Source organism: Sinohyriopsis cumingii, chromosome 13, assembly GCF_028554795.1.
Source record: "Sinohyriopsis cumingii isolate HCF-2022 chromosome 13, ASM2855479v2, whole genome shotgun sequence".
Taxonomy (NCBI): domain Eukaryota; kingdom Metazoa; phylum Mollusca; class Bivalvia; order Unionida; family Unionidae; genus Sinohyriopsis; species Sinohyriopsis cumingii.
Window position 1 is genome coordinate 29,432,054 of NC_142973.1, and position 24,665 is coordinate 29,456,718.

The window sequence follows — 24,665 nt, forward strand, 5'->3', positions numbered from 1 at the left end:
TTCTATTATTAGTTGTTTATAATGGAATTAAATTACTAGAGAATGTCAAATCCAGTAAATAAAATAACATTACAATAACATGTAATGGAAATAAAAATTTGTAAAACTAACAAACAAATAATTAAATTAAATCAAAAATAAATTAAATCAAATATACATAACATTATCATTTTTCTTATGGTTTACAGAATTGATCCTGTAGAAATCTATCTTGCTTTTTTCCATGTTATTTATACTTTTTAACTGTCTTGTTCTCTTAATTTATGAATTTTCAGTCTAACTGCACCTGCCAATCTCCTGTCCAAAGAAAAACAAGAGCAATGTGAATTACACATTATATGCCTGTCTCATGTTTAACTGTCCTCTTTGTAGATAATTTGATTTTTTGTACAGATGCCATTTTCTGCTTTCAGTTAGTGACCTTGACCCTTTGCCTTGTAACCCCAAATTAACAATCTTTTTCCTTATCTTAAGAGCAAACCATCCACAAAGTTTGGGTCAGCTCTGTGATGTAGAACTATTGTTATAGTGCAGAATCCATTTTTCATCTTTCAGTCAGTGACCTGACCTTTGACCTTTTGACTCCAAAATCAATAGCCTTCTTTCTTACAACAAGTGCAAGCCATTCAGAAAGACTGGATGAGGTGTCATGTAGAACTGATGTTATTGTGCAGAAATAATTTTTATTCATTCAGTTAAAGTGATATTAACCTTTGATTATTTGACTTCTAAATTCACATGTTTCTTCCTTACACCAAAAGGCACTCACAATGTTTGGGAACTGTAAATGGTGGAAAACTCAAATCATTATGCAGAAACCATGTTTCTTCTTTCAGCCACAGCAACCTTGGCTTTTGACCCCTAATTGATTGGATTCTTTATTATCCCAAGTGCAAACTTTGCAAAAACTTTGGTAATTGTAAATGGTGGAGAATTCAAATGAATTTGTAGAAACCATTTCCTTCTAACAATCATAGTGACCTTGACCTTTAGCTTTTAATCCATCACCAATATTAAGCTACATATAAAATTTGGTTAAATCTAATACTAATTAATGGAGATATTGTGTGGAAATGAAAGTGGGTGAGTCTGACAATCAGGGAATATAAAACCGGTAAACAATGACAAAGAATGCTGACAATTTAATTCAGTCAAGGACTCATCAATATCATGCTTCAAACCAAGTTCAGTTTAAATAAAATATTATTTAAGAAAATTATCATGCAAAAATGGAAGTGGGTGGGTTTGGCAATCAGGGGATATAACTCTGCTAAACAACGACACAGAAAACTGGCAGTCAAACTTAGCCAAGGTGTCACCATTATCTACCTGCACAGCAAATTTGGTTAAAATCCAAAATATTAAGAAAGTTATTGCACAGAAACAAAAGTGAAATGGCTGCATGAATGGCAGGATGGGTAGAATGATGGGCCAAAGTTAATCCCTTTTCTATATAATGTGGATGATAAAAATCAAAACCATACTCACGGAATAGATACACCCAATACTTAGGAATTCTGATGTACACTCCTCCTGTAGTGTTGTCTGCTATGAAACTGTAATCAATATTACCGAATTCCACATCAACAAGGCAACTGTTGTCAATGGTAACAGAGAAGGAGGCAGATGTTCCCATTGGTGGGTTTCCCTTATCAATAACCACAACTTTAAAGGTCAAGGTTGTGGAGTTTGTGTAGATTTGTTTATTAAGGTCAAGACTCGAGTTGTAGTTCCTTTCTGGGCTGCAAAATAAACAAAAAGCCCAAGTGGATCTGATATTGCTCATATTACTTACATAATTAAACATATGTACATTTCACTAAGCTGGCTTAAGTAGTATTACAAGATAACCTATGTCCAAAACTTTATATAATGTTTATTTTTGCCTTTTTTACTATATGCTGTCAAATTTCTTTCTAAAACTAAAGACAATTAATATGCTTGTGACTGAAATCTTCCAAGATCTTGATGATATAAATCCATTTACCAAGTTTTACAGAAATTACATGAGAAATGTCTCTGGATCTAGACAGGCAACAAGCTCAGCCAATCAGATGCAAGTTATCTCATTAATAAGCACAGTTCTCACTTATTACAGAATGTGTCTATAACAATGATGATATATGTTTAAAAAGGAGTGAAATCCAACTAGATTGTTAGCAAGCTTGGGCTATCATATACTAGATTACCTCATTAATATGTGCAAATCTTGCTCTTAATCAAACTCACTCAACATCTTGAAAATACAAGACTACATGTATTTAACAAGAGTGACCAAAATCTAACCAAAAGTGTGGTTGCTAGACTGCTGATAGGCTCAGCCAATCATATGTACAGTAATATAATTATTATGCATGAATTTCACTTGTAATCATACCAATGCAAGATGTTGATCACACATTTCTACTTAAGAAGATTGATCAAAATCATAAAAAAAATAGTTTTAAGAGGGGTAAACAAAACCTCTCATACAATCAGATGTAAAATCACCCCAGCAGTATGTATGGTCACAGATGACCATCTGTTCAGTAGAATTAGTGACACAATTTTCAATATATTCATTGTGACAGCCATATTGCACACTTGTGGGGCACCATTTTAATTTATATCCAAGCAGATATCATAAGAATTCTTTCAGTGAAAACTCCATGCCAATCCATTCAAGAGTATTAGTGACAAGATTTTCAATATGTTCAATGTAGTCGACATACTGGATGTCTGGGTAGCACCATTTTCATCTAGGAGCAAGTATACACCATCTTCTGGTGAAAATCCCATGTTGATTTGATTTTGCATGATGTAGAAGAAGCAATAAGATTTTAAGATTTTCAAGATGGCTGTTATGATGGTTATATTTGAAGTTAGATATGCAAATCAGCACCATTTTCATTTACATTTTCAAGCTGAATGCCATGATAGCCATAATGAATATCAGTTCATGACCATTTTTATTTAGGACCAACAAGAAACCACGAGTCTTTGAATGAAAACTCCTTGTTGATCTGACCATGCAATCAGGAGGAGCAGCAGTAACAAAATCTTCTGACTGGGATCATTATTGTTTTTATTACAGACCTCCAATTACTAGTTGGAGGAAATAATCATGTCTCTGGCCTGGGGGTTAGCATCAAGAAAAGATATAGCAATGCAACAACAACAACAGGTAAATATTACATAATTATTTTACCACCCAAAACTTAAATTCTAAAATGAATACCTACTTTTTCTCAACAGAATGCAGGGTTATCATCACTGTTATGGACAAACATGTATGAAGCACCATGGTGCCTTTCATACACCATTAGAAAATGGAACCCATTATTGTTATATAATAGCAATTATTTAATTTTCACTCGAGAAGCTAAAGAATGTATGGCTATAATTAGCATCTGACTTTTTAATTAAAACGGGTTAATTGTTTTAATTGGCTGGATTGCAGAGCAATTCCAGGCTATGGATAGACAATGTCTATCCAGATGTCCATCTGGTACCAGCACTAAAGTTAGGGTCTGCATTAGTGATTTTTTCCAACACGATTGCTTAAAGTGTCATATGACTTGGTATGCTGAAGCAAAGGACAGAGATTTTTTGGACCAGAAATTATGCACTGAACATGAATTCTGAAAACTGTGTACTATGATTATTTTTATGCATGTCACCATGACTCATCTCTCACAGATAGATGCAACAAATTGTTGTATTTTTTTTCATCAGTAGACTCTTTTTATGTACTGTGTATGTCTACGGACTGTGGTCTGAAATGGAGTTATTATTATTAGTATTATAATACTTACTTTTCAGTCACATTCGAAACTATGAAATAGTATTCAGCATTGCTACCACTGTCTATGTCACTAACATGTAAGGCTGTCAGTGGGTCAGAGGTCAAAACAGGTATTGGGGTGAAGGTGAAGGATGTTGCATTCAATTCAGGACAGTTATCATTGACATCTATAACTTTTATCTGAAAAATTAAAATATAGATCAACATCAATTTTTTATTTCAAATTTTATATTTGAGGTCAATATTATAAACAGAAAAATTGACAATACATTTCCACCAAAGATATGAAATATATTAAGTACACTTGGATATGTAGTAAGATCTAGTACAAATGGTTATTAAGTAAGATCTAGGTATATCTGGATATTAAGTAAGACCCAGGCATACTTAGAAATCAAGTATGACCTAGGTATATTTGGATATTATGATCTAGTTACACTTGTATATTAAATAATATCAAAGTACATCTGGATATTAGGTAAGATCTAGTAACATTTAAATATGAAGTAAGATCTAGGGACATCTGAATATTAGGTAATATCTAGTTACACTTGGATAGTAAGTTATAGGTATATTTGGATATTAAGTAAGATCCAGATACATTTAGATATGAAGTAAGATCTAGGTACATTTGGATATTAAGATCAAAGTACATCTGAATATTAGGTAATATCTAGGTACACATGGATATTAAGATATAGGTACATTTGGATATTAAGTAAGATATACATATATTTGGATATTATGATCTAGTTGCACTTGGATAACAAGTAAGCTCTATGTACATTGGGATATTATGCAAGATCAAGGTACATTTGGGTATTAGGTAAGATCTGGTCCATTTTGGATATTAAGTAACATATAGGTACATTTGGATATTATGTAAGATCTAGGTACAATTGGATATTAAGTAAGATCTAGGTACACTAGGATATGAAGTAAGATCCAGGTACACTTAGATATTAAGTAAAATCTAGGTACAGTTGGATATTAAGTAAGATCTAGGTACACTTGGGTATGAAGTAAAACCCAGGTACACTTGGATTTTAAGCAAGATCTATTACACTTGGATATTAAGTAAGATCAGAAACAAACAATGATAAAAATGTTTATGTAATAAATACTGTGTGATTAGCAACATCTTAACTCAATTGTGTGCTTATTACAGCCTAAAATAATTATGCTATCTGAGCTGTATTTTATGTTATTAACAATTTGACCACACAATCAATGGCTCTTTTCTTACCCAACATGTTAGTTGTCCACAAACTTTGGTGAAGATACATAGTTAAGAATTGAAATATTTGTGCAGAAACCATTTTCTCCTTTCAGTCACAGTGACCTTGACTATTAATTGGTTGATGCCAAAATAATAAAATAGAGGATATTTGCTTGCAATGCTACAAGTGAAAATACTGATATTCTTCACCCACAAGATGAAATATATGTGTTATTCAGTTGTAGCAAGCAAATTTTATTTTTATTTAATGGTCAAAAGTATTGGCTAGCAATATGCATTTAACCACTTGGAATTTCACGGTTATATTGTTATCAATGCAGCAGTGAAATTATTTATCTAAATTCACCCCAGTGAATTATCACAATTATTTCACTTAGAAAATCCAACAATTCACAGCCAATCATAAGATAAGATTCTTTGTTGTATTTGACATTTTTAACCCCAAATTGAAAAGACTTTTCTTTTTCATCAAGAAGAACTAATCTATAATGTTTAGTGAAGGTTGGTGCTGTCAAATTGAAGATAAAGTGTGGAAAATGACAAGGTAATGAAGATAGAGAGATGGACAGACACAGTTATATCATAATGCACTCCACCAAAAGATAGCCAAACAAAAAAAACCAAATGAAACTATTTAAAATGTAAAGGAAAAAATGTTTGCCCAAATGTATCAGTGCTTGTAGGAGTGCACCAGCTAATGTTATTCATACATTAATATCAGTAGTTTTATATCTTTACATTTGAATATCACAGTTAAAAAAATAACACAAAAGATTATTCATTAAGAGTAATTTAAAACAACTATAAATTTATTAATAAAACATGGATGCCTGAAAACTAAACCATTGTACGGTGATGGATGGACAGATGGAATGACAAAAGGATGGACAATGGTAATGCAATTTATTCTGATAGGACATACACTGGATGCACTAAAAGCTTGAGAGTGAATGATGTCACACACATACCCTGACAGCAATTGTGCCTGTTAAAACTGGAGTTACTCCTGAATCGACCACCACTAACACTAGATAATAAAACTTGGCTGCCTCGTAGTCAAGTTTTGTTGCAAGTGTAAGTAAAGCTGTGGTGGTTGTCATGGTGAAGGACTCCTTGGCAGTATTGTTAGGTTCTGGATTGATCACAGAAGCTGAGCTACAGGCTGAAAGGTCAAATAAAAACAGAATAACTGCTGAATTCTCCCAGCAAAGGCACATAAGGACACTACAGTGGTCTAAACTGTTTGATCACTTTGTAAGCATTGCAATCCAAGTAATTTTATCTACAGTTAAGAAAGTGTGGTTTAATACTATTCAATACACAATTAAACAATAGCAATGACATTCCAAACTATTGTTTAAGTCATAGGGGTGGGTACCAATTATACAGGTTTGAACCCCCCCCATTGACTGCTACCCATAATTTTATTTGTAACAAGCCCCTGTAGGGTAAATTAGCCATATTCTGACACATGTAACCTTTTTATCCCAATACCCATATAGCAACTGATTGTAAAAATGGCCACAAAAATGTTGATGGTAATACTAAAAACAAAGGTTCCAGAATGCAGGGCAAAGAAAATTCCAATGGTCACAGCCAATCAGTAATGAGAGTACTGTGAAAGAATTTCATGACCTTATTAGGACCAAGCAGGTTTATATAAAATGATATGTTAACGTGTTGATATATAAAAAATATTATACTGCACAGACGGTATGTAAGGGTACCAATTTTGTCATAATATTGGTAATGACACAGCTTTTCCTCCAGGCTATATTAGAGTCACTATATTTCATTACTGTATTTCTCTTGTTATAAAATCCATGAGGCCTGCATTGCATGTTTTTAAAAATGGGGTGCACGTTTATCATCATAGATAATTCTGCATCACAAATGATATCTCCATTTGTTTCTCATTAAATTTTCATGTCATCCTCTGGAAATGCAGCTAAAATTTTATCAAATTCAGTTTTTGCACGAATGATTTAAACATACTTCATACTGACATACAGTACAGCACAATTCATTTGATAGATGCTGAAGAAAACTGGTCTGTGTACATGTAATCTGCCATGTTCTTCCTGAGTTCTGGAAGAGTTCATTTTTGATACTGCAAATAAATCAAATGGAGACAACCATAGTTATGGCCAAATAGGAATGCTGATCACTCCTTAATAAACAAACTGATTCCACAGGTCATAGTGGCACAGAAAAATTTGATGTAAACAAACCACCTGTTTTAGCATGTATTTAATGAGATGTGTTATGCTCAATGCTGATTCATATATGGTGTTGAAATATTTCATACATGTAAAAAATATTGCAACATTTAAAGATGCTAACCTGAAGAAAAAAACTGAGCTACAGATCTGGATATCATTCATGATGATGTGCAAAATGAACTATAATATAACAAATTTAGAGTCTTACACACACAATAAAAACCCAAAAAGTTTAGTCAAATTCAACAAATAAATCATTATAAAATTAGGAGGAACTTAAAGTTTTGAAATCCCAAACAATCCTAAAAGTTCTATCACAAATCCAAACACATGGTGTTCCAAATGAACTCCAGTGGTGTTCAGAATTCCAATCTTGAATATACTGATGTACCAAAAGTCATGATGTATTACAATGATATAATCCAGAACATCTTTGAATGAATCCATTATAATCCAAAAAAATTGTTTAAGTTCCAAAATGTCAATAAGCACTTTGCAAATTCAATGAATAATTTAAATAAATAACTCCTCTCAAATTAAATCTGAACACAACTAAAAATTATTCCACCATGGACTGATATTAAGATAAGACTGAGTAATCTTCTTGATCTGAATACATCCCACTTGACCTAAGTTGCAATAAACTTTTCTGAATAAACTCAATCATCTTAATTACCCAAACTGTAAACAAGTTCACTAAAAGCATCCACGGTCATAATCAAGGCTAGGACTTGAACTCAAATCCAAAGAATAAATCTATTTATAACTTACAAACAAGATGAAATGCAGGTACACACCAAAAGTCTATCCTCAATCATGAACAAAGGTCAAGCACACAAAATAAATAAATATCAATAACACTAAAACATCACTTTTGGTGACATGCGGAGTATGGGCTTATCATCAATCATAGTCTTATCATGGAGAATTACAGTATCACAACATACACAAAATCTTAAATAAAGTGAATCAGTCCTCTGTAAAAGTACATATTTTAACTAATCTGAGTGCTGATTAGTAGTACTAGCACCTACCGACATAAGAAATGTTGGTCCCAGGAACAGTCGTATAAGATGGGATCCAAGGGGTGGCTACATCTGCAGCACGATTGGCTGGTGTGTCAGTCTTCAATGTGAAATGTCTAGCCTCGTTTCCTACATACATAGTTAATTTGATCAGAAGAAAGTAAAATAAATAAATTATACATGAAAAATGAATCTTACTCTTTGTTTGATAAGACTCTAATTACCTAACAACTGCTATTAAGTTCTTACAATTAAAGGGTAGTTATTTGACATATAAAATATGTAAAAACTGTGCTCAACAGTAAGTAGTTAAACTGACAGTCATAATACTTCCTAAATTTCACTGAGAGTATTAAGTATACACGTTAATCTAAAGCTCTGAACATTATTAACTAATTAACCCTTAGCTCCTCATTTACGTGTTGGGAGGTAGTACTCTACATCCAAGCTCTGTATTGTCAAGGTCGTTGAAGATACACTAATGTGGATGGTATTGTAGAAAGGTAGAAAGATATAGCTCTACAATGATACCAAATAATCTGAAGTTTCTAGTTGCACTACAAAATACAGAGGGAAAAACATTTTTGGAATCTAATTTTGTGTCTGGATTTTAGACATTTTGGTCTCAGATCTAAGGCACATTGGTCTAAGGCAAACCTTTGCAAAAAGTAAGATAAGATGGGAATTTGGAATAAAAAGTGGTCTTATTTAGAAAATGATGGGTCATTAAGCTAAGACATAAAAAAGAACTCCAACTTTTACCCTTCTGCTCATGTGCAAGCAAAATAGCCAATGAGAAACAATGTTTCTAACACAACTAGGCATTAGGTTAACCAGAAATCTTTTGAAAGTTGATTTATTAGGATGTATTCAGAAATAGTCCCCAAAATGTGTTTCCTACTCACATTTCAGGCAAAAATGACAAAAACCTTCAGGGGTTAATGAGTTAAGTCAATTAATTACTATGCTCTATAAAGATAATTATTCCCTCAATGAGCAAATTATGTGATCACTCAATACAGAGCACATCACAGTAAATGTCAGACCCATTTATAAGGCAGATAAGGTCAGGAGTCATATTATATTATGAAAGTATTAAGGGTGGGTGTGATTTGGATTTTTAACATAGGTTTAAAAAATTATCATTTGGCTGGGATTTGAACTGCGATCTCCTGCATCATAGGCAGACCCTCTAACCACTTAGGTACCAGAGCGGTTGAGAATATTAAGGTTATTGATCATATTAAATTATGAGAGTTTAAGGTCACAGATCATATTACATTATGAGAGTTTAAGGTCACAGATCATATTACATTATGAGAGTTTAAGGTCACAGATCATATTACATTATGAGAGTTTAAGGTCACAGATCATATTACATTATGAGAGTTTAAGGTCACAGATCATATTACATTATGAGAGTTTAAGGTCACAGATCATATTACATTATGAGAGTTTAAAGTCACAGATCATATTACATTATGAGAGTTTAAGGTCACAGATCATATTACATTATGAGAGTTTAAAGTCACAGATCATATTACATTATGAGAGTTTAAGGTCACAGATCATATTACATTATGAGAGTTTAAGGTCACAGATCATATTACATTATGAGAGTTTAAAGTCACAGATCATATTACATTATGAGAGTTTAAGGTCACAGATCATATTACATTATGAGAGTTTACAGTCATGGATCAAATTGCATTATGAGAGTTTAAGGTCACAGATCATATTACATTACGAGAGTTTACAGTCATGGATCAAATTGCATTATTAGAGTTTAAGGTCATGGATCATATTACATTATGAGAGTTTTAGGTCATGGATCATATTACATTATGAGAGTGTTATGTACACTCATTATTATGAAACTTTGAAAACAATAGTTTCTTTCTGTTTTACGTGGTCACTAGAGTGTATTGACATTGACCGTTCAGTCTATGCAATTCAGTTTTTATTCATAAAGAAGACAGTTTGGATAAAGGAATATTGTGTGAATTGTTGTGCAAAATTTCTTATCTCAGTTGTACCCATAGCTCCACAGAATATCAAATTTTAAAGCAAAAGCAGTTTCTGTCATTAGTGTGAAGCAATTTGTTTGCTGGATGGTGGGAAAAGTTGTTGTGTTATTGCAGCAGAAATAGAAGACACTTTATGTGCCAATTTGACATGTATAATTGGATACCTGCATCTATTTGCCTATTAACTGAACTCTCTGAAGAAAAAAGTTCATCTCTGAGAAGAGAGATGAGTTACATCCCTTGTCATTATGATCAGGGTCATTCAGTATTCAAAATGTGTCTGTAAAGGCAGGTGAAGTTTTGGTTCATCAAACACAATGAATAGCCATATATGGCTTCTTTTGATTTCCGTTCATTACAGGCTTCTCGCATAAGTCGATTATCTTTTGATCTTGGTGAGTTGAGCAACTGGCTTATCCAGATATTATTTTTAAAGCATGAACAAACGAAGATCGCTGTATATTTCTAGGTCAGTCATGATTTCATTTATAGGATGGATTAAAGTGAGCAGGATACAGTGATCTTTTGCTGAACATAAATTTGGAGACAATGACATTTAACCAAAATTATGATTTTTGTTATATAGTGCACATAAAACAATCTTGATAATGTAATAATAATAATAATAATAATAATGACACTATTTGGTGCATGGTATTTGTTCAAAAACTAATTTGAAATGGTGAACCTGTTTACAGCAGTCATCTGGGCACTGGCCAGTTTTGAGTTTTCCCATGAGTCAGGCTGCTAGTGACAGGTTTGACTGTATATACTTACCAGATATAATGGTAACTGCAAAGGTTGGCCCAACAGAGAATATGTCTGTCAGAACAATTGTCTCTAGGATTCCATTAACGTTGAGATCTTCCTTCACTGTGATAGAGTAATCAACAGGACTGTCAGAGTAGGTAGATGAAGATGTTGAAGAATTGCCACTGGATGAAGATGTTGAAGAATTGGCACTACCACCTCCACTGGTTGAGTTGGAACCAGTGATCTCCACAAAATCTGCATCCTCAACTTCGAAGAAAAATGTGGATGTGCAGAGTGATGTTTCAGCGTGGAAGATGTCGAAATGATATATAAGGCCGACCTGAAAATATGGTTATTAACAATTAACCTTGTGATGGAATTGTCTAAATCCCTTTATATATTAAATACATGTACTCTGATTTCATTTTTTGTGTACAGCGATACCCAAATGTAATTTATGTATATTGTACAATAGAGTATTTTGAAACAGTGAGTTCGGTTCATCCTATGCCGCATGTGCAAACTGCTTTCTATGGGAAAAACTGAATACTTCCAGTGCACAGATGATGTATGGCTGCATCGTCTGTTTATTAATGCCTCACCATATGACTAAAATCTTCACATTACAGAGCATCTTGTCAGTGAGCAGTCTACTTAAAGACTTGCACATCTTCAGCTGTAGAGGTATGTGAGTTATTTTTTAATTTCTTGTGTTTAAGTCATAACTATTGTACTACCACATTTATTTTTGTATATTTTCTATGTAGCTTTGGCTTACATAGTATAATGCAAATATTTTCTGTTCTTGTTTGTGGTTTAGCAAGGGATTTATATTAGCAATATAAAGTTGCATTTTTAAGAAACGTTTACTACCATAGGATTCTTATTGGGCATGGGTAGGTTCACTTCTGAACCTGTTTATTGTTTTGTAATTATTGTGCCGATAATATAATCTGTATAGCTTACCGTATATAACACCATTACATTTTATCGTATATGCCCATGTCATGCATAGTACACAGTGTCAGATGTATTTTCAGTTGATCAGAGTCACAGCTGTAGAGCTGATTGGAGTCGACGTGGTACCAGCTGTAGAGCTAACCGTAGAAGTTGACCATATCAGCTATAAAGCTGAATCATAGCAGCCATAGAGCTGAGTGAACAGTGTTGCTGGTTGAGTAGCAGGTGATCGGTCATTGCTAACTGAATGGTGGGCGCTGATTGCTTGATTGAGCAAGGAACTGAATGGTGGTCAGTGACTACCTGGAATACTGACTGCTTGATTGACCAGTGTGACTGGTAGCCAAGTGTGCTGGTGATGGAGTGTGTAACTCCATACATGTAATCTTTTTGCCATGGGCTAATTTTGGGGTTTGTAATACCCAGTGTTTTGGGATTGTAAAGATATTTTGTATATCTGTCCATTTGTTTTGAGCATTTTACTATTTGAGTAAAATACCTCATTTTTCACTATCTGAGTGAATTCATTTTTACTATTTGAGTAAAACTCATCATTTTTTTCATCATATGAAATTAATGAATCATTCATCCTTGTCCTTGTACTTTATAAGGTCATTTGTATTTTCTTTTGTTGCATTATTAGGTTCATACAGATTATGTTAATTTGTCCAATATTTGGATCTTATACATGCATGTATTAATCATAATTCTTTTCTCACTCAAGGCATTCATCACTGAACATTGTACTTGTATCACCATCAAAAGTGTTCTGTTGTAAATCCGAAATCCAACCTGGTTATCTTGTTATAAACCTATGATTTATGAGAGTATGACATAAAATGTACAGACTAAGAATCAACTGGTCAAAATATTTAAATCATCACACCAAAATATCAATACACAAAATAATTGTGTGGTATTAGAAAAACCACACAAAAAATCAAGGTCTATTTATTGCAAAAGTTTTACCATAAACTTATTATGTAAATGTATTTTCTTTGTTGACCAGCTTGATGATAACTATTAATGATTCTGTTGATGTTATTTTGATGTTTTGTCATGTCATTAAACATTTGTTGTCTGTAAAAGTTCTGTCGTGCCCATCTGTCAGTAGTTCTATTTCATATCAATTTGATGTTTCATCTTGTCAGCGAACATTTGTCACTCAAAGTTTGTTATGCTTATTTGTCAGTGGTTCTGTGTATATCATTTTGAAGTTTCATGTTCATGAACATTTATTGTTTGTCAAAGTTTTGGGTAATGGGTACGATATTGTCTGTAAAAATTTGTTTTTTTTATAATTTGTTTCAAGTTTAAAAAACAATCCACAAAACAAATTATTCATTATAATTTTCATTCACAATTCAGAACTTTTCTGAGTTTGAAAACCACAAAAGTTCTCTGCACAAAAATACAAATAACCAAAACAATTATAATTTCTATAGATTGTTAATTTCTAAAAATAATATTTGGCATGAAAAGTAACAGACAGTACAAGTTTCCAAGCTAGATTAATCTAGAAAAACTGTTAAAAGGGAAATTTTATGATGAATAAAACAGGAATTAATTTAATGCATGTATCTTCTATCATTTAAAACATTTCATACATTCCTCATGTTAGTTATGTATCTGACAACTTTATGTTACTGAAACATATGGATAAATATATTTGCAGAGAATGAATAAAACAAATAGACTAACTAATAGCAAGACAGTTAGACTCATAAAGAGATAGACTGACTAATATGAGACATCATAAATAGACTGACTAATAGTGAGACAGTTAGACTCAAACAAATAGTGAGACAGACTCATAAACAGACAGACTAATAGTGAGATAGACTCATAAACAGACAGACCAATAGCAAGACAGTTAGACTCATAAGCAGACTAACATTTAGACAGTTAGACTCATAAACAGACAGAATGACTAATAGTGAGACAGACTTATATACAGACTGACTAATAGTGAGACAGACTTATATACAGACTGACTAATAGTGAGACAGACTCATATACAGACTGACCAATAGTGAGACACTTATACTCAAATAGAGACAGACTAATAATGAGACAGTTAGACTCATAAACAGATAGGCTAACAAATAGCAAGACAGACTCAAAACAGATAGATTGACTAACAGTTAGACTCATAAACAGACTGACTAACATGAGACAGTTAGACTCATAAACAGACAGACAGAGAATGCAGTTTCAAATAAAAGGATAAAGATACATGATAGAAAAGAACACATAGACAAACAGGCAATTTAAAATAAATTAACATAAATATTGACAAGACAGATCCAGAGAATGCATATGGATGAATAGATGTAAATAGGTGAAAGATAGACACACATGTAGAAGGACAAACACACATACAGAAGGCCAGGCCTTATTATCCAATAGGCACAGCAGGCACTGTGCCTAGGGTCTATGAAAACACCATGTTACTGAAAAGTGTATACATAAAGAGGCAGAGTCATGTCAATATAAATCATTTATTAAAGAAGTGCCAGGGCCTACAAAGGTATTAATCCAGCCCTGACAGACAGACAGACACACATGCAGAAGGACACAAAAAAATGGCAAGACATATGAAAGTGAAATAGCTGTGAACACAGACACACAGCTGCAGATAGACATCTTGTTGTAACTGGGGGACAAGTACTGGCATACACAGACAAAAAAAGGAAAAGCATTTTTTGTGAATTTCCTTCAGTAATTGTTGCATTGGCAAAAGCTGAAGAGAACTGTGTCAAGACAATCATAATGAGCTTTTATAATCAAATACACACTGAACTGAAAAATCCCTAAACCAAATACTGAACAATTACAGAGTGGCACCCTAATGGAGACATCTGACACAAGTATGAGTGAATCAACCTTGAGTACAATTCAGCTGGACTTGGATGAAATAAAGCAAAGTCTCAGAGGGAGCATTTCAAAAGCAGATTTTACATCTGCTATTGCTGACTTGGTGAAAAAAGATGACCTAACAGAAATTGTTACAACTATTGTGAGGAAATTGTTAGAGAATGTGAAGGAAGATCTGAGAAAGGAGATAGTAGCAGAAAGTGAAAGGGTAGTAAAGGAGAGGACAGGAGAGTTGATGGATAGGGTGGATTCACTGGAATTTGAAAACCACCAATTGCTAGAAAAATTACAGGATGCAAAGAAGGAAAATGATAAAATGAGGATTGATATGAAAGATTATGAGAGGAGATCAGAGCAAGCAAGTGCAGCTTCAAACCAATTCGAACAATATTCTAGGAAGCTGAACATAAAAGTTTTAGGGCTGGAGGAGGAGGAAAATGAAAATCTGAGAGAGAGAATTCCGAAATTGGTGAAGGAAGTTACAAAAATTAATTTAGATAACAGGGACATAGTGGTTGTGCATAGGATATATAATTTCCAGGTCGACAGGGACAACCAAGGCCAGTGGTTGTCAAATTTTGGAGTCTGGATTGTAAACTTCCAATTATTAAGAAGCGGAAGAATTTTCTGCAGTACAAAGGAATTAGACTGGTAGAGGATCTAACCAGGCTGAATACTGAACTTATCAATAAATTATCTAGGCATCAAGAAATTGACAGTGCATGGTACTTTAACGGATCTGTGTATGGTAAAACCAAATCAGGAAAAAGGATAAAATTTGACATCTATGATGAAATTGATGAGAAAATTAGATTATAAGTGTAATATGCAATTCTGTGAACTTATGAAATTGACTGAATAGGTATGTGAACTTTCGTTTTTATACTCCTTTTTCTACTCTAATTTGTTTTAATATTTTGTTTATAAGACATTTCTTTCCCTCACCAATTTTATCCTTAATTAATATGTTTGTTTATTCGCTGGTCCACTGTTATATCTCTCCCTAATAAATTCTCTCACTAGTTTATAAATCATCTTTCACTCTTATACTCTCATATACACATTTACTCAGTTGTTTACTCACTTTTCTCAACATTACTCTTCCACGATAAATCTCTCAGTCTCACATTTTTTGCTCATACATTCAATCACCCACCACTTCCATGTATGCACTCTTTCACCCTTTCTTTTTCTTCCCTTTTTCCCCTTCTTTCATTCATTAAGTTGTAATTTTTATTCTTTTTAATCTGTGCCGTTTGGTTTACAAAACTGTCTTAGCTCCGGAAAGGTCTGTCAGAGGTGCATAAGAGTTATCGCAAATGGAGTTGTTTCACTTGTTGTCCATAGTATACTGTATCAATGTTAAACGCAGCCAAAGCTACAGCATTTACTGTAACACCAAGGATGATTTTATTATGGATGTTTGTATTCTGTGTGAGTGTGAGTGTGAAAGCCATGCATATGATAAACTCAAGGTGATAATTACTTCATACATTCCTGTACAAGAATATGTATGTAAAATTTCTGCTGTTTTCATGGATAATAACATAAATATTATATCTATTAATGTTAGAGGCCTGCAAGGTTCAGTCTTAAAATGAAGGGATATTTTCCACTGGGTAAAACAAAAGAATGTATCTATAATATGCTTGCAAGAAACTCATAGTACAAAGAACGATGAAATATATTGGGCAGCTGAATGGGGATACAAATGTATATTTAGCCACTGCTCTAGTAAGAGTGCTGGGGTTGCAATATTTTTTAGAAATACTTTTGAATTTATAATTCATAGAGAAAGATGTGACAGTCAAGGGAGATTTATTATTTTAGATATTACAATTAATGGCAACAGAATAACCCTCGTGAATTTGTATGGTTATAATGATGATAATCCTAGCTTTTTTAGAAAGTTAAAGGAGGAGACTTTATTTTTTGAGAACTCATCAATTATAATGTGCGGAGATTGGAATACTGTTCAAGACTTAGATTTGGATACTTATAATATTTTACATGACAAACACTAACAGTCTAGGGCAGCGATTCAAGACCTGAAAAACGAATTGGAATTAATTGATCCCTGGCGAAATTCCAACCAAAACTTAAAGATGTATACTTGGAGGCAAAAATCTCCCTTGAAACAAAGTACACTAGATTACTTTCTTGTATCGGATGACATTCATATGAATACAGCTGATGCATGTATCTTACCAGGGTACAAGACTGATCATTCAGCTATTGTTTTGAGTGTGGCGTTTTCAATGTTTCCAAGGGGAAAAGGATATTGGAAATTTAATACCCAACTGTTGAGGAACATTGAGTATACTGATTTGGTCAAAAAGTGTATAACTGACACTGTAAATGAATATTATGTAGGGGGAAATAAAGATGACTCTCACCATGTTTCTCTTTCCTGTAACAACTAAATGTTCTTTGAAATTTTGAAAATGAAAATAAGATCTGAAACTATATGTTATTCTATTAGGAAATCAAAAGAGAAATGGGAAAAATTAAAGAAAATTGAGCAGGAAATAATAGAAATTCGGGGGGACTGTCGAATAACATAAATGGAGAAATTCTGGAAAATTTAGAGAGAAAAAAAGCAGAATTAGAGGAATCTAGGAAAAAATACATAAAAGGTGTTATATTAAGATCTAAAGCTAGATGGTATGAATTTGGGGAAAAAAGCACAAAGTACTTTTTAAATCTTGAAAAAAGAAACTATGTTAATAAGACAATAAAGGAAATTATTTTAGATGATGGGACAAATATATCTGACCAAATAGATATTTTAGAAGCACAAAAACAGTTTTATATGGAAATGTTCAAAAGTAGAATTGCTCAGCTTGATGACGAGGCTCCTCAAGAAACTCGAAATAGATTTTTTAATCACAATATTAAACTTAGTCGAGAGAAAAGAGAATCATGCAAGGGTCTGCTTACAATTAATTAATTCAGTATGTCTCTAAAACGGATGGAAAATGGAAAAAGTCCTGGCTTGGATGGATTCACTGTAGAGTTCTATAAATTCTTTTGGAAGTCTCTGGGGGGATTTATATGTAGATCAATAAATTACGGATATACTGTAGGAAAACTTTCAGATTTTCAGACTCAAGGAGTCATCACATGTCTACCAAAGGAGGAAAAAGACAGAAGATATTTTAAAAACTGTAGACCTATATCACTTTTAAGATTATAAGATTGCTTCGGGAACAATTGCAGCTAGGATTAAAAAGGTTCTTCCATCAATAATCAGCGATACTCAGAAAGGATATATGAAGGGTAGATTCATTGGAGAAAACACCAGACTAATATATGATATCATGGACCAACTTGAGAATGAAAACAGATATGGTTTATTATTGTTAATAGATTTCGAAAAAGCCTTTGACTCAATTAACTGGATCTTTGTGGAAGAAGCTCTACAATCTTTTAATTTTGGTGATTCCGTTTGTAAGTGGTTTAAACTGTTTTGTAATGACTCTAATAGTTGTGTTATAAATATTGGACATATGTCATCTTTTTTTAGACTTGAAAGAGGATGTCGTCAAGGAGATCCCCTTGCACCTTATTTGTTTATCATTGGGGTTGAGATTTTATCTATAACTTTAAAGCAAAACGTGGATGTACGGGGAGTAATCTTTGACGCCAGTGAATATAAATTGGGTCAGTATGCCGATGACGCTTTTATTCTTCTTGATGGATCTAGTTTTTCTCTTGAAGCAACTATGAATATCTTGCAAGGTTTCTCTCTATTATCGGGACTTAAATGTAACATAACAAAAACAAAAGCTATTTGGATTGGAAACAGGAAATTTTCTAATGAAAGAATATGTCCCAAAATGGGCCTAATTTGGTCCTCTTCTAACTTTACACTCCTTGGCATAGAATTTTCTCCAGATTTACAACAGATGGTGGAAATTAATTATATGAAGAAACTAACAAAGGCAAAACGAATACTGGCAAGCTGGAGTCAAAGACATCTGTCAATAGTTGGTAAAGTAATTGTTGTAAAGACTCTTGTTCTGCCCATATTCATACATCTTTTTTCAGTACTTCCTAACCCATCAGCAAAAGTTGAAGCAGAACTAAGTCGCACGTTATTTAAATTTGTATGGGGTGGAAAAGTAGAGAGAATAAATCATGATATACTAGTTTCCCCAGAAAACGAGGGAGGACTAAATATGATACACATATTTTCATTCATTAGGTATATTAAGATAAGATGGGTTAAAAGATTGCTGGAAAAGGAAGATGGAACGTGGCAGAACTTAGTCAATACAACTATACTCAGAAATAAAAAGGATATTTGGAATTTAGGGAGAAGGAAATTAGAAGAATTTAGTAAGTTCATTAAAAACAGTTTTTGGAGAGATGTAATTTTGGCAGTATCTAAATGGAAAGAAGAACCACAAAGTCCTAACGAGTATCTATCCATGAGTATTTTAAATTTTGTCCCCCCTAAAATGATTTATCAATACAAATCCTGGACAGAAGCTGGTTTTGAAATTCTGAACGATCTAGTAGATGATCACGGTAATTTAATACCTTTGAGATAATAAAACAAAAAACTGGAAGCGATGATTTCTTGAAATACTTCTCCTTAATATCCAGAATTCCTAAAGCATGGAAAGATGCCATAAAAAAACACCTAGCACAAACAAATTTTGATAAGCAGGAGGATAAAATAACGAACTTGCGAAAACAAGATTCACTCAAGTTTGTTTACAAAAATCTTTTACAGGAAACTAAAAGGCAACACACTGTGAAGCAAGAAACTTGGATGCAAGTATTTAATAAAAATATAAGTAGTGAGGAGTGGTCTGATATATATAGCCAGGCAAAATGCTGTACCAAGGATACCAAGTTGATCTCTTTTAACTTTAAATTAATCCATAGAATAATCGCTACTAATGATTTTCTTAAAAGAATTAACATATCTGATGACAACAAATGTACTTTCTGTAAGAGTGAAACTGAAAGTATTGAGCATCTCTTTTATGACTGCAGTATTGCTTCACAGTTTTGGTACCGTTTTATTGAAGTTTTTGCACCTTTTTGCCCAAATATTATACATCTGTCCAAAAAAGAAACATTTTTAGGAAGTGAACAACTGGACAGTTTGGGTAATTTTCTGCTTATTTTGGCAAAATATTATATTTATACTTGCAGATTCAATATGAAAAATCCTTCTATTTTTGCTTTTAAGCAAATAGTTGCAATGCATAAGAACATTGAAAAATACACTGCTAAGGTAAATAAAAAAGAGGACAAATTTCTTCAAAAATGGACCTCAACAATGAACATTTAACTTGTCTCTGACTTGATGGTAAACAGGAACAAAATATTGTAATATCATAAAGGCCATGTCACCTAGATTGTGTGTCATATGCATGTGTATATGCGTGTGTGTGTTTTCTTTTTTACTTTCTCTGTAGATTATATTTATTATCCCTAGATTATCTGATAACCAGAAATGTTTGATTGTAAGGTGACCCTGGGATGGTTCCCCGACCCATTGGTCAACCTATTACGGGGTTAATAAAAAAAAAAAAATAAAAAAAAAAAAATACTGAACAATTTAGACAAGGCTGGAGTATTCTGGTGTTTTGTCATGGAATTTAATTCCATGCCATATACGAATGCCAGCTTTGCTTATATTTTAAAGATAATGTATGTTGATTGTGTGTAAAAAAAAATCATCATTAAGTGTTGTTGCTGTAAGTTGTAGATATTTTTGTTTCACTTTAGATAAATATGAAATATTCTAATCTATGCACAAAGGGGTAGCCTATGGAAGCAAATATTCCAAAAGTTTAAAAATAGTAAAAGTGTGATCTGAGTATTACTGTAAAGGGTAACCAAGAAAGTTTGATTTTTGTATTGCCACAAAGGATGACCATGAAACATGTGATCTTTGTATTGCCACAAAGGATGACCATGAAAGTTTGATTTTTGTATTGCCAAAAAGGATGACCATGAAAGTTTGATTTTTGTATTGCCACAAAGGATGACCATAAAAGTTTGATTTTTGTATTGCCACAAAGGATGACCATGAAACGTGATATTTGTATTGCCACAAAGGATGACCATAAAAGTTTGATTTTTGTATTGCCACAAAGGATGACCATGAAACATGTGATATTTGTATTGCCACAAAGGATGACCATAAAACTGACCATAAAACATGTGATCTTGTATTGTCACAAAGGATGACCATGAAACATGTGATCTTTGTATTGCCACAAAGGATGACCAAGAAACATGTGATCTTGTATTGCCACAAAAGATGACCATGAAACATGTGATCTTTGTATTGCCACAAAGGATGAAAATGAAATATGTGGTCTTGTATTGCTACAAATGATGACCACGAAACATGTGATCTTTGTAATGCCACAAAGGATGACCATGAAATATGTGATCTTTGTATTGCTGCATTTGTTCATTCTATATTATTTCTTGATCATCATGCAAGTTACAGCAGCAAATAATAATAACATTTAATGTTATAATTAAATTATTATGTTATCTGAACCTCCACTTGTATAATACATAATAATATGTATTTACTGTCCATGGTAATATATTTTGAATTTGCTGATGTTTGATGAATTAGAGTTTCATAGTGATGAATGATATTGTCATACTAATTACATAATGGTAATATCAGAGTGACTGGAATGATATTGGCACACTAAGTACTTATAATTATCACAGTTTGTGCTGAAGAAACCAACACTAGACCATAATGATTTAAAGAACTACCACCCAGTTTCTAATCTCCCATTCATATAAAAAATCTTAGAAAAAGTTGTTCTATCCCAGCTTGTATCTCATCTAAATTCAAACAGTCTTTTTAGCAATGTACAATCTGCATATCACCCTTGCCACAGTACTGAAACTACTCTTCTTAAAGTAGTTAATGACATTCTCTCTGCATTGGATAGCGGAAAGATTACAGTCCTCACCCTCCTTGATTTGTCTGCAGCATTTGACACAACAGACCATGATATATTACTTCACCGTCTCCAGCATGTATGTGGCATTCATCATACAGCCTTACTGTGGTTCAAGTCCTACTTGGTCAACAGGACACAAATTGTATCTGCAAATGGAATACACTCCAACCCAGTTGATCTATGTTGTGGTGTTCCACAGGGGTGTGTTCTTGGACCTGTTCTCTTCATTCTGTACACTCAGTCGCTCTCAAGTGTCATAGATCATCATCCAGTGTCTCACCAATTGTACGCTGATGACACCCAAATATACAAATCTAGCCACCCAACTGAAGTTGATGCTACCATCCAAGGTGTAGAGAGGTGCATTACTGATGTGAAATCATGGATGACATGTAACAAGCTGCAGATGAATGATGATAAAACTGAGGCCATTCTGATCACAACACAAAGACTTTCTCATTCACATCCTTTACCTCAAACAATAAATATCAGCAACACCAACATTAAATTCACACAATCAGTATGAAACCTAGGTGTTACTCTGGACAGTACTCTCACATTGCAACAACATGTCATGAACATATGCAAGGCTGCATATCTTGAGCTGAGACGCATCAGCTCAATTCGCAAATATCTTTCAGTTGATGCCACTAAAACACTTGTGTGTTCATTTGTACTTTCAAGATTGGACTATTGTAACTCAATTCTGTCTGGTTCATCTCAATATATGCTCCAGAAACTTCAAAAAGTTCAAAACACAGCTGCTCGGATCATACTTAGAGTACCACGATCAGAGCACACCTCCATGCTGCTCTGTACCCTACACTGGCTATCCATTTGATCCAGAATCAAACACAAAATTTGTTCTCTGTGCTACGTTTCACTGTCGGACTCTAGTCCAACATACCTATCCGATCTCACCCATGTGTACACACCAGCAAGATACTTACGCTCCTCTTCTGACAATCGTATACTCATTATTCACATTATGAAAACAAAGTCATATGGACAGCATTCTTTTGCATACCAGGGCCCAGCAACGTGGAATGAATTGCCCACTGAACTTAGACACAAAGACATGGTGATCACATTCAAGAAGGCTCTCAAAACTCACTTATTTCGACTGCACGAACAAACTTAAAGACCTAATAATGTTTCCTACCTGAAATATTCTCAGCATGTTTTTTTTTATTTTTTAATGTTTTTCTAATTTCATGGTGTTTGTTTTTGTAATAATATTATTATATGCTTTTTATCTTATAGGTGTTGTCTAATGTTGTAAAGAACTTCTAAAGATTAGGCGCTATACAAAGTCCTCATTATTATTATTATTATTATTATTATTATCATAGTGACTGGAACAATACTGACATACTAAATACTTAATGTTATTATCACAGTGACTGGACAGATATTGACATACTAATTAATAACATTATCACAGTGAATGGAATGTCACTGACATACTAATTACTTAATATTATTATCACAGTGACTGGAATGATACTAACACACTAATTACTTAATATTATTAGCACAGTGACTGGATTGATATTGACATACTAATTACTAATAGTATCACAATGACTGGAATGATACTGACACACTAATTACTAATATTATTATCACAGTAACTGGAATGATACTGACAAACTAAGTACTGTATTTACTGCATATGTTGGGACACCGCATTTGTTGGGACACCATAAATTAATTTTAAAAGTAATTTTTTTGTGCACTATGTTCTGGGACACATCGTTTTTTTTGAGTCATAAGTTGTGGGACACCTTTTAAATCATTCAAAAATTACAGGTCTGAAATTGCAATCCAACTGAATTAATATTAAACTGTACTTGAGACAAAACTCTTTAATCCACTGCAGCAGCATCTCATCAACACAACCCTTCTCCTGCACACGTACGGTCTATTACTTTGGTACATGAATACTTTTTTAACTTTCTCATACCATGAAAAATTGTTGGAGGCAACACACCACCTGAAGTGGAAACTGTAAGAACAAAAGGAAGATTTGTTTTCAAATCTGCACTAGTCTTGCTAATTCTCACACTTTTGATGCCCATCTTATCGTCAGTCCATCCAGGAATGTGATCAAAGTACACTAGAGTTTCATCCATGCTAATGATCATATTGTCGGCGAAATGATGTTTCTCTTCTGACCATCACGAATTCATCACGTGATTTTATTTTCTCCAAATCTTCTGAATGATGCTGGGTCATCGATGTTCACGCACAAAGCACTATATTGTGCAACTTTAAAAACTGTTCCATTATTTTACTTTATTGTCAAACTTTTTGTGAATATTGTTGAAAAGGAACCAAAGTTAGCTTCCATATCTCAGCCGTCTTTGTATATTCAAAGCTAAAAAAATAAATCGCACACTTAAAAGAATCCAGTAGTCGGCATCTGAGGTCAGCTTGCTTTGCAATAAAATAACCTTTGTATTGATATCCTTTAAAAAAATTTGGCTTCCGAGTCCAAAGTCGGCTTCCAGCGTCTGCTTGCTTTGTAATATAAATAACCTTTGTCTTTGATGTCCTGTCGGCAAGTTCAAAGAAGTTTACTGCTGGCTGCCAGTTGTGTTTATTTACCACCAGGGTTTATATGTGCTTGGCATCTTTAGTAATAATTAATACAAAGGTGCACTGATGTCTGTGGGTAAATATTAATGATACTTATGTAACCCGCGCTGGCGAAAAGATTGTCACTTTCACTTAAGTGAATGTGTTTTAAAATAATGATTTTTATTTACGAGATACTGGCATACAGTATAGTTCTCTTCTGGCCTTAACGAATTCA

The 24,665-nt window shown here is 33.3% G+C and overlaps 1 protein-coding gene across 2 annotated transcripts in view; it reads right to left on the bottom strand.

Annotated features, from left to right (window-relative positions):
- The window catches only part of LOC149785120 (uncharacterized), a 279,057-nt gene that overhangs the window by 80,004 nt on the left and 174,388 nt on the right, over window positions 1-24,665 (bottom strand). For both annotated transcript variants that reach the window (XM_089978887.1, XM_089978886.1), the window contains exons 33-37: window positions 11,076-11,391; window positions 8,281-8,400; window positions 5,993-6,186; window positions 3,795-3,964; window positions 1,489-1,742 (exon numbers count right to left, since the gene is read on the bottom strand). In XM_089978887.1, the coding sequence (XP_089835013.1) occupies window positions 1,489-1,742; window positions 3,795-3,964; window positions 5,993-6,186; window positions 8,281-8,400; window positions 11,076-11,391 (1,054 nt within the window). The remainder of the gene's footprint in view (window positions 1-1,488; window positions 1,743-3,794; window positions 3,965-5,992; window positions 6,187-8,280; window positions 8,401-11,075; window positions 11,392-24,665) is intronic.